Genomic DNA, 16,777 nt, shown 5'->3' with positions numbered 1-16,777 from the left:
TGTTAAAACTTGCATTATTTGATGGGCGGCTTTGTGTTAGAATTTACAGGCGTTAATCCACTTCCTGTCTGTTAACATACCACAACTGGACCTGCATTTGGAGCCATTTCCACAAATGCAAACAACCCCTGTGTAAGCAAAGTCCTTCTCTATATACCTCATGCAGCCCTGTGTTGCTATACACAGGTATTTTTTTTATGCAATGGCTGCAGCGATGTGTGAAGAGTTGTGCTATTTGGACAATAAACATTGTGTAACTTTTCACATCAGACTGGTTATTATTCCTAGAATGTTGAGGATGTTTGATTCAGCAGATTGTGAATAAACTCGCAATGAGACATTGAATAGAATTGTAAAAACATGTCTGGTTCCTACATCTGACTCCTAAAAGTAGATCAAAATGTCCATTAGGAGAACGGTGGCACTTGTTCTAAGTTGTTGTCTGTGAAGTGTGTCCAATCCCACTGTGATTATCTGGCTGCTGCTCATACGATTCCCACCTCTCCCTGTCACAGCCTGAATTATGATAAATCCATATGGCTCTTTGTGTTGAGGGAGGATGCACCGGCTCAGCTCGCTCTCTTTATATGAGCACTGAATCTGGAATTTATTGTGCGCATATCTATGTTTGCGCGTGTGATTGTGAGTAATTGTGTGCGCCTGTATGTGGATGCAAACACCCTTCAGCTCGGACGTTGTGCATTCTACCCGCAAGTGTGATACAAGTATTGAGTTTTGAATCGCAGTTCATGCAGAGTTGTGTTCCTACAGATGAGCTGAATCGATACAAAGGGGTAGGAAAGCAATATGCTATGAATCTGTTATTACTGGTAATCACAACCGTGGCTGCTCCCCCCTGATGTGAGGGGAATTCAATTACCTTGCTCTCCCTGTTTGAGAAAAAAAACTTTCTGATAGGAAATGGATGTTCCACTGCAATAAGAGAAAAACAAATCGACTTCCTGATGGAATTCCACTTTTCATTTCTCTCGTCTTTGCTCAGTCTGCTCCCAACCTCTTCTGTGCATGTGTCTCTCTCTCTCCCTCACACACATGCACGCACACACGCACGCACACACAGGCACACAGAATCTTATGCATGGCTAATTGTGCAGAGACATTGTGTTGAGCTGTGATAAGCAACGGAGGACAGCATACGGGGGCCTTGTAGACACAGTGATGCTGCAAGACAGCCTTATCACCCACACACAAGGATACACACACACACACACACAGACTGACTGACATACACACACACATACGCAGTCACACACACACAATAACAGATTGCTGAGGTAGAGACTTCATGCTGTGAGACATGGGAGGAGGAAGAGAGGGAGACGTGTAGAAAAAAAAGAAGGGATGGAAACATAAGAAGAAAGACGAGAGAAGGAGACGATGGCAGGAGCATAACAAATTGCTTCTGATAGGAGTTTTCAACCGCCTATTTGTCTGCCAGGCTGTAGGCACTTTATGTTTACCAAATTTCTTCTCCTCTCCTCTCCCTCCCTTCCTTTCCTCACTGCACGTGTGTGTGTGTCTGATGCAGGCTGTTCTCCAGGGGGAAGTTGATAATGTATGGGAGCACACATGTGAATACATGCTGTGAGAGTCATACTGGGAACACTGATGAGCCACAACATCACCGGTAACTGGTTTTAATGCTGTGGCTGATGAGTGTATATAAATAATTCGGTGTAGTCTGTGTGCAGACATTACATGTACACAGATACCCCTGTCTGATTGTTTGTTGTGTGTTGGTTTGGTTTGTCAGCAGGACAACACAAAAACTGCTCACAAATTAACACAACTTGGTTGAAGGATGGAACATAGGCGAGGAAAGAACCCATTACATTTTGATGCAGATCCAGACAAAGGCGCTTATCAAGGTCCTTTTTTCACAATTTCTTCAAAATGGCAGAATGTGGCATTAGCCTTGAGGTACATCTTCCATCTAGTTTTGGCAATGTAACTGCTCCTCTCTCTAAAGGTTAAAGCAGTGGAATTCAAAAGCTCATCAATCAATCAAATTGTATTTGTATAGCCCTTATTCACAAATAACAATTTGTCTCACAGGGCTTAACAAGGTGCAACGTCCTCTGCACTTAACCCTCAGCAAGAGTGAGGAAAACCTACCGATGGTGACGCCATCCAGAGTAGCTACATCAATAAATAATGCATCTCCGGAGTGTTCAGGGCCAAGTACTACAAATTCAGTTTTTTCAGAGTTTAACGAGAGAAAAGTGCAGGTCATGCAGGTTTTTATGTCCTTAAAATATGCTTGGAGTTTAGTTAGTTGATTACTTTTTCTGGTTACATAGAAAAGTAAAACTGGGTATTTTCCTCATAAGGTTTCCTGATAATGTTCCCTTTGGAAGCATAAATGAGGTAAATAAAATTGGGTCGAGCACAGAACCCTGAGGAATCCCGTTATTAACTCATTTGACTTTATCTTAATGTACTCATTTGCACATTATCGCTCACTAAAAACAGAGCTCAATACACAAAACACATAAATAAAAGATGCAGTGGGGAACACTCACCTCCCATTCTCCCATGGCCAGTTGGTTCTTTAGCTGTATGAGCCAGTCTTCATGGACATCGTCGGCACAGTGGTGTATGGTGAGGATCACCGGTCTGGTCAGCAGGGCCCCTGGTGGCCCACAACTCACCACTGGGCTCAGCACCGTCTGGATGTCTTCTACCGGAGGTCTGTAAACGACAGATAACACCAAGGTAAAATGCTTCTTTAGAGCAGAGCGGCAGGAGGGCTGCACTGCTAGCTATACTAATTAGTGTGAGGATCAACTTTAGAAAGCTGTATTGATTTCCCATAGCAATGGCTATTTTGTCATAATGTTTATATATGGAAAGGCTTGGCTGCTCATAATAAAAAAGACAGGTGGGTAGAAACACTACAGAGCGAAAGACCTGCCCAGATCAGAGCGGAGCGGCATAAATGCAGTTGGAGGATTATTAGTGTAGTCAGCAGGGGCTCAGCTGGAGTCAGTAGTTCACAGCTCATGGGCAGAAAATAAATGAACACTGGGCACAGATTCACCTGTGTTTTACCACAGACACACAGGAACCTGTTGTTAAAACCACAGACTACTTCAAGCTCTTCTACTGTGAATAAACGGGAGATTATCCCTGCACGTTTATTTGCCAACAAATTGAAGTGTAAAACTGCATCTTCAAACGAAAAATAAAGGAGACAATACATGAGGAAATGATTATGTGTGTTCTCGGATGTAATCCATCGTCCATTCATTTCCTTCCCTCACGTTGCAGAAGATATACACCGACTGAGTCCATATAGATCGAGGAGGACATGGTTCTAAATTTTAACTGTGTCACTTTTTTTTTCAGCCCACCTTGTGTCAGGGGGGGGCGCTAATCCTCCACAGTATTATCGATTCAACCGCTGGAGCTCATTATTGACTCATGAAGGGTTCACATGAGAAGCTAACAGATGAAAACAGTATGACTCACACCGTACCGGCACCCCCTCTGACTATGCTAACGCTGAGGACGCCTCTTAATGAATTACAGCGTTATTGATTTGTAAATGTTATGTATCTTTTATCACATAAATAGAGCTAATAGATCTTTTTTAAGTTGAGCATGCGGGGGAACTGACACCTGAGGGTTAGAGCTTAATGAGCTAAACCACATGATTGTTCCCTGCGCAGTGTTGCTGAGGTAAGTCAATGTGATTTTTTTTTGCGATCCAGCTATTGACTGGAGAGGGAGACAGAGGACAGTGAAGAGGTTTGACTTTCTAGAAATACTATAGCACACGGCAGGGGAGGTAATTCTTATCGACTGATGTTGATCGAGGAGACGCTACAATGGATGCATTGGGTCAAATACATGAATAAAGCTGTCCTAAAGCTCATCTCTCTTTATTGCTTTTCAAAGCATGCAAAAGCAAACCCTCCATGCAGATACTTGTGGTTTTATCTTCTCAGATTTTTAAACTGCTGTTTAAGAGCATTGCCGCTACCACCAATCAATACAGTGCCAGTAAATGGAATTTGGCTTGTAGGGCTGACAGCATTAACAAACGTATATTTCAAAGAGTCACAGGCAATGTGTAGCTTGAGAAATAGTGTCCTTGTGGCACTGGGTGATGCACAGACCTTGCTGCAGACAGTATTCACAGGAACTATTCTCCTCTCGAGAAGTGGCCACTGTGAAAACTGCTGATGTCAGAATGGATGGATTATCAAGTGAGAAAATAACAAGATTGATTTACTTCTATTCTACAGAACTGTGTGGCAAACTCAGATATTAAAAAAGGGGCAAATAAAAGCAAAATTTGCACGTGAGAAAATGTTCGGTTCTACAGACAGATATTAAATTCAGACTGTGCTGTTGCTGATAAATATTTAGCTGAGTTCTTTTGGGGAAATAGACTTAAGACAGATACATGTCTCCAAAACTAACTAATGACTTTGATGGGACAGTGGATATCAATGCAGATACTTCTGCCAAAATAAATCTTCTTTTTTCTCTCAAATGACTCTAAATATTTAAATGTCCTTTGAAATTTGTTTGGTGATGCAGACACATGTGGTCATTTGCATGTGCTTTAAACATAAACCGGGTTTTTGCCATATACTGTAGTTGCCTCTAATTATTAAACAACATAATGAAACAACAAAATAGAAACCTTCTGCCTGTCATGTCCAACACAAAGCTTTGTCTTAATCATGCACATGCTTAGACAGAAAAGGATTATTGTACCCTCACCCAAAAATAGCCACCAATCTGTTAGTGACTGTGGAAACAGTGATCTCTTGACACATGCTTTCAAACGCTGCCTGTTTCCTTCTTGGATCTATAATATGAAGTGCAAACAAATCTGCCTCTAGTCTCACTGACTTCAGCATCATTTGGAGCTGGATAATAACACTGATTAAAAAAATGGCATTCACTTTGTAAATGATGTGGATTATTGTCCAGACTATAATGTTAAGTAGGTAATAATCAATGTGCAGAATATTCCCTTTTAATCTCTTTTAATTCGATGGCATTAACTGACCTCTGCTCGGTGAATCACCAAAGGAAGGTGTGCTTGGATAAACTGTACTGAATGAATAATAATTATTCCTCCCTTTCTGTGCATCCGGAGCCCGTGTCACACTGCGAAAGCCTCCCCAGGAAACTATACAAACAGGTCTTAGAAGAAGATAAAGGGAAACAAAGAAACAGAAACCCGCAGAGGGAGATGCGGAGATGAAGGATAAAAAAAAAGGGGGACAACAGGGAACGAAAGAGAGGAAAACAAAGTCACAGAGAAGAAAACTGAGGGGAATAGAGACAAAACTTACCTCAAGCTGTCCTTCCTGTGCACAGTCACATACATCTCGTACACCCGACCATGAGGAACGGCCCCCGCTGGAACCAACAAACTCACACCTGCAGGGACGACAGGGGAAGCAGGAAGGATGGAGGCAGAAATAATGAGTTTTTCATCACTGGATTTATTAATTTCAGCATGCACAAATGAATTATTGAAGGCGAAACCTATTATCACTTTATCATGATGATTAATTATTGAGTGATCATTGTTAAAGGCAAACCGTGTAAAACTTTCTCTTAAATATATCATGGAGTGAATTGCGCTGCGATGTTTTATAGCTTCTTGGAGCCGCTTCCTATCAGAAGGTTATGTTGCAGCCACAGATCACAGCAGAACTCACTATTATTCATTCTTTTTGCCTGCTGCTTTTAAATCCAAAACATAAATCTACTGAAAGTTTTTCTTTCCTTTAAATCTAGGAAGCAAGAGAACATCACAAAGCTTTTATGTGTAATATTTTAACCGTTCGGTCGTAGCCAGATGCTCTTATTTTATGTGTTCAGTTTTTGAAAATGGATTTTATCATGTTTGAATCTGTAATACTTCTCATTAGGAAGTATTAGGTTTGATTTACACCACATTTAAAAGGTGACTTTATTCACACTTTGTTCTGCTCTAGCTTTCTCGCTATTTCTTTTTTTGCAAATGTATTTAAAGGAGACATATAATGCTCATATTCACGTTCATAAGTTTTGCTCTAATGTACAGAAAACACATAACTTTCCTCATACTGTCCACTGCTGTCAGTCCCTGTCTGAAACGCTTGGTTTTGGCTCCTGTCTCTTTAAGGCCCCCATACCAGTAAAGCCCACACTGCTCTGATTGGCCGGTTGACCCACTGTACAGTGATTGGTCCACTGCTTCCAGCACGTGTAGTAAATGTAATCAAATATTCAGACCCTTTGCCATGACAAATTTAGCTTGGACCCATTTCTCTCAATTATTTTTAGATGCTTTACATCTGACTGATTATGATCCTACTACGATTGAGGGAATGGATTTGGAAAGGCACATTTCTGTCAAAGTCTCACAGCTGACAGCCAAGCCAGGGATTCGAAGAAACATCCTGCTGAGCTCAGAGACAGGGTTGTGTCGAGATCTGGGGCAGGCTACAGAAAGGTTTGCACATTGACCCCTATAATTCTTAAATGGAAGAAGTTTGCAGCAAGCAGGACTCTTCCTGGAGGTGGTCACCCAGCCAAACAGCAAACAAAGGAGAGGGGCTTTGGCAAAAGAGGTGACCAAGAACCTGTTGGTCACTGTGAGGGAGCTCCAGGGATCCTGTGTGGAGATGGGAGAACCTTCCTGAAGGAAAACCATCACTGCAACATTCCATCAATTTCTAGCTTCATGACAGAATTGCCAGACACAAACCTCTCCTCAGTGAAATACAGTTTGCCGAAAAGCACCTAATTGACTCTCAGACTGTGAGAAACAAGATTCTCTGGCCTGAAAACAAAGATTGAACTGTTTGGCCTCAATTCTAAGCGTCATGTCTGGAGGAAACCAGGCACCACTCATCATCTGCCTAATACCCTCCCAGCGGTGACGCATGCTGGTGGCAGCATCATCCTGTGGGGGTGTTTTTCAGCAGCAGGGACAGGGAGACTGGCCAGAATTGAGGACTGAAGCTGAACAGAGCAAAGTAGAGCGATAGCCTTAATCAAAACCAGTCTGGATCTCAGACTGGGCTGATGGTTCAACATCAAACAGGACAATGAGCCGAAGCACAAAGCTAAGATAACACAGGAGTGGCATCTCTGTGGATGTCACAGAGTGGTCAGGCCAGAGTTCTGAACATCTCTGGAGAGATCTGAAAAGGTCTACCGACAGCCACCATCCATCCTGACAGAGCTTGAGAGGATCTGCACAGAGGAGCGGCAGAAAATCCCCAGATCCAGGTGGGAAAAGCTCCATGCATCATACCCAAGAAGACTCCAGGCTGCAATCGCCAAATGTGCTTCAAATATAAGTACTCAGTGAATGGTCGGAATATTTATGTCTATGTAATATTCAAATAAATTATTAAAACAAATCGAAAATTATGATTGCTGTACAATTATGGGGCATTGAGTATAGAAGGGAAATATGAATTCACATTATTTTTGCCAATGAAGGAGTCTCAATACTTTCTGAATCGTTTTTTAACAGTTAATGCAATTTTGTTATATTATTTGTTATTTGTTACTATTAAGAAACAAATACTACAAAATGTTCCTGGTTCTTAAACCCAATATTGAAAAAGTTCATTGGAGCGATCACCCTAGTCACTACATTATCAATCAACATTACCCAGTTTCATGTTTGTTTTTCTGAATGTTTGTAAAAGCCTGAGTTTACCAGAGTTGGGCACGATGAGGTGTCCCCCCTGGTTGTTGAAGGACCCGTGAGCCGTGCAGGAGGGGTCTCGTGTTCGGGCTAAGGTCTGGTTGCGGAGGTTCATGGTGTCACTGTGGTCCAACAGAGACTGAGTGACCTGTGAAGGAAAACACAACAGCGGGAGTGACAATAAGAAAAAAAAGAAAATTAGAAATGATACATGCTGAAACTAACAAATGTTGCTAATCAGCAGAGACTAGATCAACGGGAAGTCCTAATTAAAAACTCACTGAAGAATCAATGACTTGGCCTCGCTTGAGCGAGAGTGTTATAAAGGAACAGATTGGCATTCACCACAAAAATCTGTTTGTTAACCTCAATTAAATCGTAGCTCTTTGTACCTCATAAGATTAATTTAATGGATGAATGATGCTTGCGGCAAACAATAACAAAAAAACCTTGAATTCTAATCAAATGTTAAAGTTGTATTCCGATTGAGAGAAAGTCGTTTTCCTGTCAGAGCCTTGTGAGAATGCTCTCTGTTTATTTTGTGGCGCTTTGGTTATGAATGTTGGATGTTACTTCAGACTGCTGAGTTTTTATTTTATTCTAATGCCTTTAATGTGTGCAAGCATTGATTATAATTACTGTACACTATAGTGTGTACCCTCATGCAGAAAGCTGCACCTATTCAAAAATAATCTATGCATTATTGTATATATATAGTGTGCAGAAAATCGATGTGGTACGGTTAGAAGGATGGACTTCCTCTGACAGAGCTGATGTGAAGCACAGTCAAGATGTATTCTAAACTAACCAAAAGTTCAAGGAGGTCCAGAGAAGTTTCAGTGTGAAGGACCGACCTCCGGTTGAACAGGTCATTCTAGTTTTATTTTCACCAGGCTGACGAGAGCAAGCATTGAAAGGAGAATATTAAAAGCTCCCTTTTCTACTTGAATTCCACCGCATTCATCAAAATGCCATGTTTTCTCGCTAACCATTAACTCAAATGCTACGGGGGGAAGATGTGCATCTGCCTGGGAGCGCTGCCATCGGGCTGAGCTGGCAGTCGGTGAGAGGAGGGTGGATTTACAATAGACCTATGAAAGCACCTTAGGGTAGGTGGTAAAATATTTCCTACTTTGCATTTCTTCCGTCAAAATGTCCAATGTGAGATGTAAAATAAGGTCTTAACATTCAGTACATTTCTCCGACAAAATAACTGCAAAAACAAACCCTCAATTGGTGACGCAAGGTCAGTCATTCGATTCCGCAGCGGTTCAAAAGGGGCGACATGCAGTTAAAAGTAATAATAGATAAAATCATCAAAGGTGCCACTGATCCACGGAGCTCAAATGGAGTGAGTTCAGCTGTGGTACTGCCTCAGGACAGGTGCTGGGATGATACAGAGCAGTTTCATCTGTATTTGTGACAACTGACTCCGGTATGCATATCCCTTCAGCTGACAGAGCGGGAGGAAACTGGGGCACTGAGCTGCATGTTTACTAATGGTGTTTGGGTTTGTATTTATGTGACGGGTAATACATAACTACAGTTGTACTACTTCTTATTTTGATCCTGTAGTGGAGACTTTGTATAAATAATTCCTTGCTCATACGGAATACTTTACAGAAGAGAAATGTACTGGCATCGGTGATGGGTTAGTTACAATAGCCGCAAATACCTTGGGAGACAGTTTGGACGTGAAGTCTCCTCCGAGGTCGTCCTGCGGTGTGACCAGGCCAGACGAGTTGTAGACTTTGATTTTCAAGTTGGGAAGCGGGTCCAAGAGCGGGGAGTTGGTCATCGGGATTTTATCTGAAACATCGTGGAGGGCGTAGACGGGACCACGATACATGGCGGCCGCATTTGTCAAGTCGGGAGGAACTGTCAGGAGATCAGCTGAGGGGATAAAAAGGTAGAGGAAGAGAGGGGGAGTCACTGAATGGAGGAAAGACATAGTTGTTGAATGCACAAGTGTACAACGAGGGAACATGAAGAAGAAGCTAAATAATTTAAATCCTCGATAGTATGAAATGCATGGCTGCACTATGGGACTGATGTGGGGAACTTGTAGTGAGATTATAGCGAGCAGGAGTAAGGCGAGACGAGGGCGGACCAGGCTGCTGATAAGGTTTCAGTGTCTGCAGTGATACATTGCAGTACACAGGGGCATGACCTGGATCAAGGACTGGTCGTGGATCCTGCACAGAGAGGGAGGAGGAAAGAGAGAAAGCAGGGGAGGAGAGACGGCAAGAAACAGACAGAGGGAAAGTGTGTGCAGATTGTGAAGGAAATGCATAAACTTTATCCTAAAGACATTTCAACTTGGACAGGTTTAATAGTTCATGTTAAATGATTAAATCTGTACATTATCACGACAGATTAAATTTTTCTCTATGTATTATAACTGCATCGCCCTATGCCGTGCTTCAAACTGATTATTTTGTTGTCAATAACTTCATCCACACAATCAAAGTTGTCACAGGTTAATCTCATTAGTGTTTATTTTTAAATACGTTGTAAAAATGTAGTTTATTTAGAATAGAATACAAACAACAATATGGACCATGGAAGAGACAGGGTTTATGACTCATACTGTAGCCAGCCACCAGGGGGCAGTGGAGACGATTTGGCTTCACTTCTGGGGAGCCGTCATGTCGTCCATTTTTATCTACGGTTCTGTCACCTCACTTTAAACAAAGTAATGAATTGGTCCATGTTCATTAATATATAAAATTGAAGCTTTGAATCAAACCATCAGGGGAAACAAAATAAAAACTCTTAATTTCTGGGTCAGATGTGAACTGTGGCGACTGTGTGGATTCTACATGTTTTACTCTGCTCTCTCTCTCTCTCTCTCTCTCTCTCTCTCTCTCTCTCTCTCTCTCTCTCTCTCTCTCTCGACTTGTCACGACTGATGTTTGCTAGCGGTGCCATCTTGACACGTTGCATGTAAACTCAGTAACCCACTTGAATATGCAATGTAAAGCATGGGGACTGAAAACGCACTCGCACATGCAAAAGTGTATCTCACATGTACACTGCTCTATATTTGCTCACACACACACACACACACATGCTCCACAGACATGTTACATGGGGATTGCATGATGTCAGTGGGGATGAATTGACAAGTGTTTCCGAGACTCCCTTCTGTGCTCATCACGGAAAGGTTAGAGTTAGCCAGGGGGAAGGAACATGGTGGTGGCTAATCAGTAATGTATTATAATCCATGGGCTTGCAGTATTCAGGTACTGTTTTCAGTATGTTCATTTCAGTGGCAGTTTCCTTCTACTATTAGCATTTAGCTCTATTTCTACTGACACTCCCAACTAAACACTGTTGCGGCTTTAATGAGTTCTCACTTAGAATAAACATTAATCTTCTGCAAAAAAAATATTCTAATTAACAGACACACATGTTTTTTCTTTTATAATCAAAGAGCTAAAAAGCTTTTGATATGAAATTATTGGAAATGTTATAATAACAACAATGAATTGACTTTAGTTTGTGTGTTTCTGCCAGGATGTTGGCCCTTATTTCCTTTTAGGTAATTGGAAAGTGCGGCTGATTGTCATAATAATGTTTTCGCTGTCATTAAGAAGCAGAAAATAGCACATTGGGATTTGCTTTACTAAAGTCAATAAAGTGAATGTGCTCCGAGAGACTCCATAACAGCCATCTTGCTAAAGCTCTTTTTTTTTTTTTTTAACAGTTTGACACAACTCACCTACGGGGCAGAAAACCAACAAAGGAAACAACTCTGCTCCATCCAAACGTCCAACATATCCAATATTTAATTGGCACTGGGATCCCGGGAAGGCCAGTTCTGTGTTGTTTTTTCTTTTCTTCACAGCATGCAGCTCTTATTTGATTTATTTATTTTACGTTTGGTCGCCTGAAATCCTGTTGTTCCCTGCAAGAGGCCATCCATTCTAATTTGAAAATCTCTCATTATCACCCCCACCACACACACACACACACACACACACCACCACCACCACCTCTCAGCCCACCTCCACCACACCAACACACATACACACGCAGACCACACACACACACACACACACACACACACACACACACACACACACACATCTGTCACATATCACTCTCTTGCTCTCCATCACAGGCTGTTTACCCTTAAAGCCAGCGGGTATTCCTGCCAAATCATCCCTGCTGAAATTTAATTAACAACTAATGAAAAGCCGGGGAGAGTGTGTGTGTGTGTGTGTGAGAGCGAGCGAGAGAGAGAGAGAGAGAGAGAGAGAGAGAGAGAGAGAGAGAGAGAGAGAGAAAGACAGGCAGGCAGGCAGAGATTACAGGGACATAATTCTTCATTAATAGTAATCGGAGATGGTCCCTCAATGCAGAGTGACAAGCATCCTAATGCTTTACTGATAAAATCTACCCACATACAAAGACATTCATCCTTGTACACACACACAATCACACAATCACACACCCACAGATACACAATTACTTATGCTACCAATTTGCATTGTATTCTCTCTGACCTCTCTCTATTTTTAACTCTGTACCATGATTTGAATTATAATCGTCTTCCCTCAACTGACCACAGAAACACACACACACCCTGAATTATTAAGTATCCGATTAAAGATGCTTCAAGGTTTGCAGAGGTGCAGTTTGTAGATCCCACCACATTAGAAAAACATGGATCCCTGAGCTAAAATAAAAATAAAATGACATTTTGAAGTCGACCAAATGTAAACTATCAAGCACCAGTATGATCTTTTTTATTCCAAGGCATCTAATAATAATATCTCATCCATATCTGTGGGAGTTAATTAATGTATCTCAGCTTTGTGAATGTGCCTCACTCCTACAGGGGTGTATTTGTGAATGTTTGCACATGTTCATTACATTTTTCATTTATTTATTTTTTGTTTTAGCTATTGATTGTGGCATCTGTGGACTGACACCTGTTGTAATTCCCCGCCCATTCCTGACATTTCCAGTAAGCTATCAAATGCACACGGCCTGGTTGTGCAGGTGTGTGCGGCCGCATGCTTCTTCTTCTTGTCTTATCCATTTCCAGGACAGAGGGGCAGAAATGACGTGGCAGACAGCAGAGAGTGAAACATGGATCCACTTACACAGCAAGACAAACAGGGAGGAAGTTGTTGTGGGAGTCAGTGTGACGGGGAGAAACGGAGACATGGCGAGGGAAAGACTGAGACACGCAGACGGCGATGAAGAGAGAAGGTTGCCGATAAACAGGAAATGTGATTAACCTGAATGTGCAGATGGGAAGGTGGGGAAAGAAAGAGTGAGGAAGAGAAGGAGAGTGACAGAGAGAGAGTTCCTGATGGAGGAGAGTGGTGTTTGGTGGAGACAGACATTAATCCAGACCAGCAAGGACAGACAGCCGGAGGCCAGGGAAGAAACAGAAAGGTACTAGAGTCTGTGTGAACTGTAAACGAACCAAAATGGCTTTGGAAGGAATCAAATGAAATGCAACAGTGGGGTCAAGGCTTGTGACACAGTATTTTGTGAAATAACCACATTTTTATCCAACGTCCGAAAGGCAAACACATATAAAGAATAATGTTCATTCACATGTACAGTATAGTATATATTTCAGTAATTGTCTCCCTCAAAGCGGACAGAGAACAGGTAAATCCATAGAGTCACAATTGATCTATGTATCTGTCATGTAGCCATCAGGGATTAAAAACCTTAAATATATGTTTGATTACCACACTTTTGTGCTAAATACTCTCCAGCATCAGAGAGAGTTTCCCAGATGTAGTTTTTCAGGAGCAGCATGCAACATGGGTTGTTTAGCACGAATGGAAACGTGGTGGAAGGCAGTGGACAGTGCTCCACTTTTAAAGATGCTTTAGGCCTCTCAGGGGAGCAAGTGTGTTTTTATGTGAGTGTTTGAAAACGGTCGCATTGTCTGCAGAACATGAAGAAAGGAAATCGATAGAGAAAGAAGACACAAGACAAGTTCACTTTTGGCTCGAAGCACGATCAGGGGACACGAGGACGGGGGAATAACACCACGGTCTTTTCTGTTTTAGTTGCTAACAGCTTTTCAATAATGTAAACTGAAGCTTCCCTATACTCCTGTAAAACAACATGTTGTTCTCTTGCTGTATGTGCCATGTGTCCACCTTTTGAACACAATAATACATTAAATCTTCACCCAACCAGCATATATAATAATGTAAATTATATAACGCCAAAAGTTAAGAGAAACATATCAAATTGTGGAGTTAGCGATTTGTTCCTGCATGGAGTATCTCTGTGGATAATCAGGCTGAAGTATTTGAGGTCGTGAAAGACCAACATCTATTCCACTGCCATATTCCATGATAAAAAGCACCATTCAAATGAAGAAGCATGCAATCAGGAAGCCTCAGCATGCTCTTTATTTTCTTTACTGCAACTGGGAGAACTTTTTGTAATATTTATTATTCAAACAGCAGGGCACCGCAGTGGTGCAAGGATTTCTTGTCGCTTCACAACAAGAGGGTTCTAGGTTTGAACCCGTTGGCCGGCCGGGACTTTTCTGTTCAGAGTTTTTTGCAGGTCCTGCATATTCATTGGAGACTTTTCCCATTTATGTAAAGCATAAATAGTTGTTGTCCAGGGTGTTTCCTGCCTCTCACCCAATGTCAGTGGGAGGGCTGACATTGGATGAGAGGCAGCGAATCTCGGAGGATAATGAAGGATGATGAATATTCAAAGCCAGAAAATCCTTCAGCGGTTTTTTTTGTCACCCTGACGCAGTGATGTGACTGTGTACTCCAGGAAACCTTGATGTCACTTGGGTGTGACAGGTGACAACGGGCTTTAAACTTACTGCTTTTTGATGTTAGCTTAGTCTTAAATATACATATCAGTGTTTTCTACTGTGATACTTTTGCCTCCCCCTGGATCAAATGTTATTTTTTATCATTTCTTACCTGATCTGGCTGTTTTGATGTTGACGGACTGGAAGCCTCCGTTGAGAGCCGAGGTGTCGATGATGACCGAGTCGAAGTCACGGTGGGTCTTGCGGTAGACAAAGAGCGCCACGATGACAGAGATGACCAGGCACATGATCACCGCGATGACGATGCCCACGTACAGGGCCACGTCATCCGTGCTCGGAGCCGCTGGAAGGGAAACAAAGAAGAACAAAGACACAGTGTTAGATCAAAGATTAGGAGGAAATGTATATGAGAGAAAAAAGCCCTTGTAGCTCTTATATAACAGCAGGGCAACGGTTTCAAACGCAGTTATGTCTGTGTCATGTTCAACATGTGCTCGGCAATTTCACTTTTAACTCAGATCACCTATAACCGTCAAAGGACAAGGTCTAATTCCAAATGAAACAAGCCCTCCAGCGTCTGGAATATGATAATTTGTCTAGACAGAGATAGAGCGAGGGAGGAACACCTTACGTAAAAAAAAGACAGAGGGCTACCGACTCTAAAATTCAATATGGCTGTTAATTATTTTACAAGTGTCCTAACTTTCTTCTTCAGCCCAGCCGAGGTTTTAATAGTGTGGAATCGTCATTCACGAATCCTTTTTTATATAAGAGAGGAAATGACTGGGACAATTTCAAATAATGGGGGATGAGGATGGTAAAAAGGTGTGAGCTACACTTCGGGATGAAGGGGAGGAGAAATGAGGAAAGGATGAGAGGCAACAACTAAAGAGCACAGGGGAGGAAAGATAAGGAGGTAATAGGAGGGAAAGCCGATATGTGGAGAGGAATATAGAAAAGAGAAGCAGATGAGGAGTGAATAGAAAAGAATAGGGAGGAAAGGAGGAAATAGAGGGATTAGATGGGAGGAGAGGAGAGAGGTAAGGGTAGAGAAAGATAAAGATAATAAAAGAAGCATGTTAAAAGAGAATAAGGAAGTAGGGGAGATGAGAGGAAACAAGCAGGGCACAGAGAATCAGGGAAAGGAGAGGAGAGAAGTAAAATAAATGGGAGAAAGGTGATAACAGCGGAGGAGAGGAAAATGGGGCAAAAGAGGCAGAAATGCACTTGAACTTCAAAGCAACAAAACAAACCAGCCTACATGTTTAAAAAGAAAGCGCCCGTGAAACTTTTGGAGTAGTCCCACACTTTAAGCACCCCTCGTATAATCATGTCCTCTGTAGCTGGTAGGAGGGGATTTGACTATGCAGCTATTAAGGAGATGACAGAAAAGTGGAGGAATGCTCCTTTTTAATCTGCCCTTAAAGTTGAGAGGCAGATAACAGGCTTTTAGCTCCAAACAGCCTGAGTCATTTACCGAAGGATTTTCTGTTGTCGTACCACAACAAGTTCGGAAAGCATGAACTTGATTATGCGGGAGCGGAGCCTTTGAAGGGGGCGCACAGACACCTGTGCTCCCGTACGGCTGAGCCCGGTGCACAGAGGGAGAGGTCACTGGTGGTGGTAGTTACTCATTTACCACTTGAGGGAGCTATGATCCACTTCTGGTGTCTCTCTGGGGAGCCCGAGCTTGAGAGGGCAAAGCTTTTCAGTCAAGGACCAGAAAAATGAATAAGTGTTTGGAACCGTTGTGACTCACTATTTACGTCAAATGACCACTATTTTAAGAATGTCTCTATAATATGTGCACAATAAGCACAAAAATAAGATGTTTAATCGGCACAAATGTACAGTCATTTTTCAAAATCTATATAAATATATGGTTGACTCTACATAAGCAAAATGGTTTGAAACACTGGGTGATGTAATGAGCTTGTTCAACCCACAATTGTAGATTTTTTTTTTATAAATTTAGGAAAAAATGTGATATTAAAACCAACGTTGACTGTTGTTTTATATCAAATAACAGTCAGTTATAATTTGTATTTTTGTTGACCATGACGTAAATGGTATCTTAACAACAAGTAAAAAGGAGCTGAAAGGATTAATTGATCGGTCAATTCTTTATTCATGAGTGTTTTAGTTATTTTTACAAACAGTGCCACATGTGAGGATTAAGAACTGGTGGAACAGTTCCCTCTATCTCTCGGCTCCAGCTGCTCATTTTGTCTTTCATCCAATCACAGCCTGACACGCTCGCCTTGAGCCAATCACCTGTAAGCTGTCAAACTTTGAAACGT

General features: G+C 41.9%; 1 protein-coding gene across 2 annotated transcripts in view; it reads right to left on the bottom strand.

The window, feature by feature from the left end:
* The window catches only part of unc5ca (unc-5 netrin receptor Ca), a 195,818-nt gene that overhangs the window by 12,466 nt on the left and 166,575 nt on the right, over positions 1–16,777 (bottom strand). For both annotated transcript variants that reach the window (XM_035166060.2, XM_035166061.2), the window contains 5 exons: positions 14,629–14,820; positions 9,372–9,589; positions 7,709–7,844; positions 5,337–5,424; positions 2,544–2,712 (listed from right to left, as the gene is read on the bottom strand). In XM_035166060.2, the coding sequence (XP_035021951.1) occupies positions 2,544–2,712; positions 5,337–5,424; positions 7,709–7,844; positions 9,372–9,589; positions 14,629–14,820 (803 nt within the window). The remainder of the gene's footprint in view (positions 1–2,543; positions 2,713–5,336; positions 5,425–7,708; positions 7,845–9,371; positions 9,590–14,628; positions 14,821–16,777) is intronic.

This window comes from Hippoglossus stenolepis, chromosome 9, assembly GCF_022539355.2.
Source record: "Hippoglossus stenolepis isolate QCI-W04-F060 chromosome 9, HSTE1.2, whole genome shotgun sequence".
Classification (NCBI taxonomy): Eukaryota; Metazoa; Chordata; class Actinopteri; order Pleuronectiformes; family Pleuronectidae; genus Hippoglossus; species Hippoglossus stenolepis.
The sequence above is the reverse complement of the archived record's forward strand: the minus strand, read 5'-3'. Positions and strand labels throughout refer to the sequence as shown.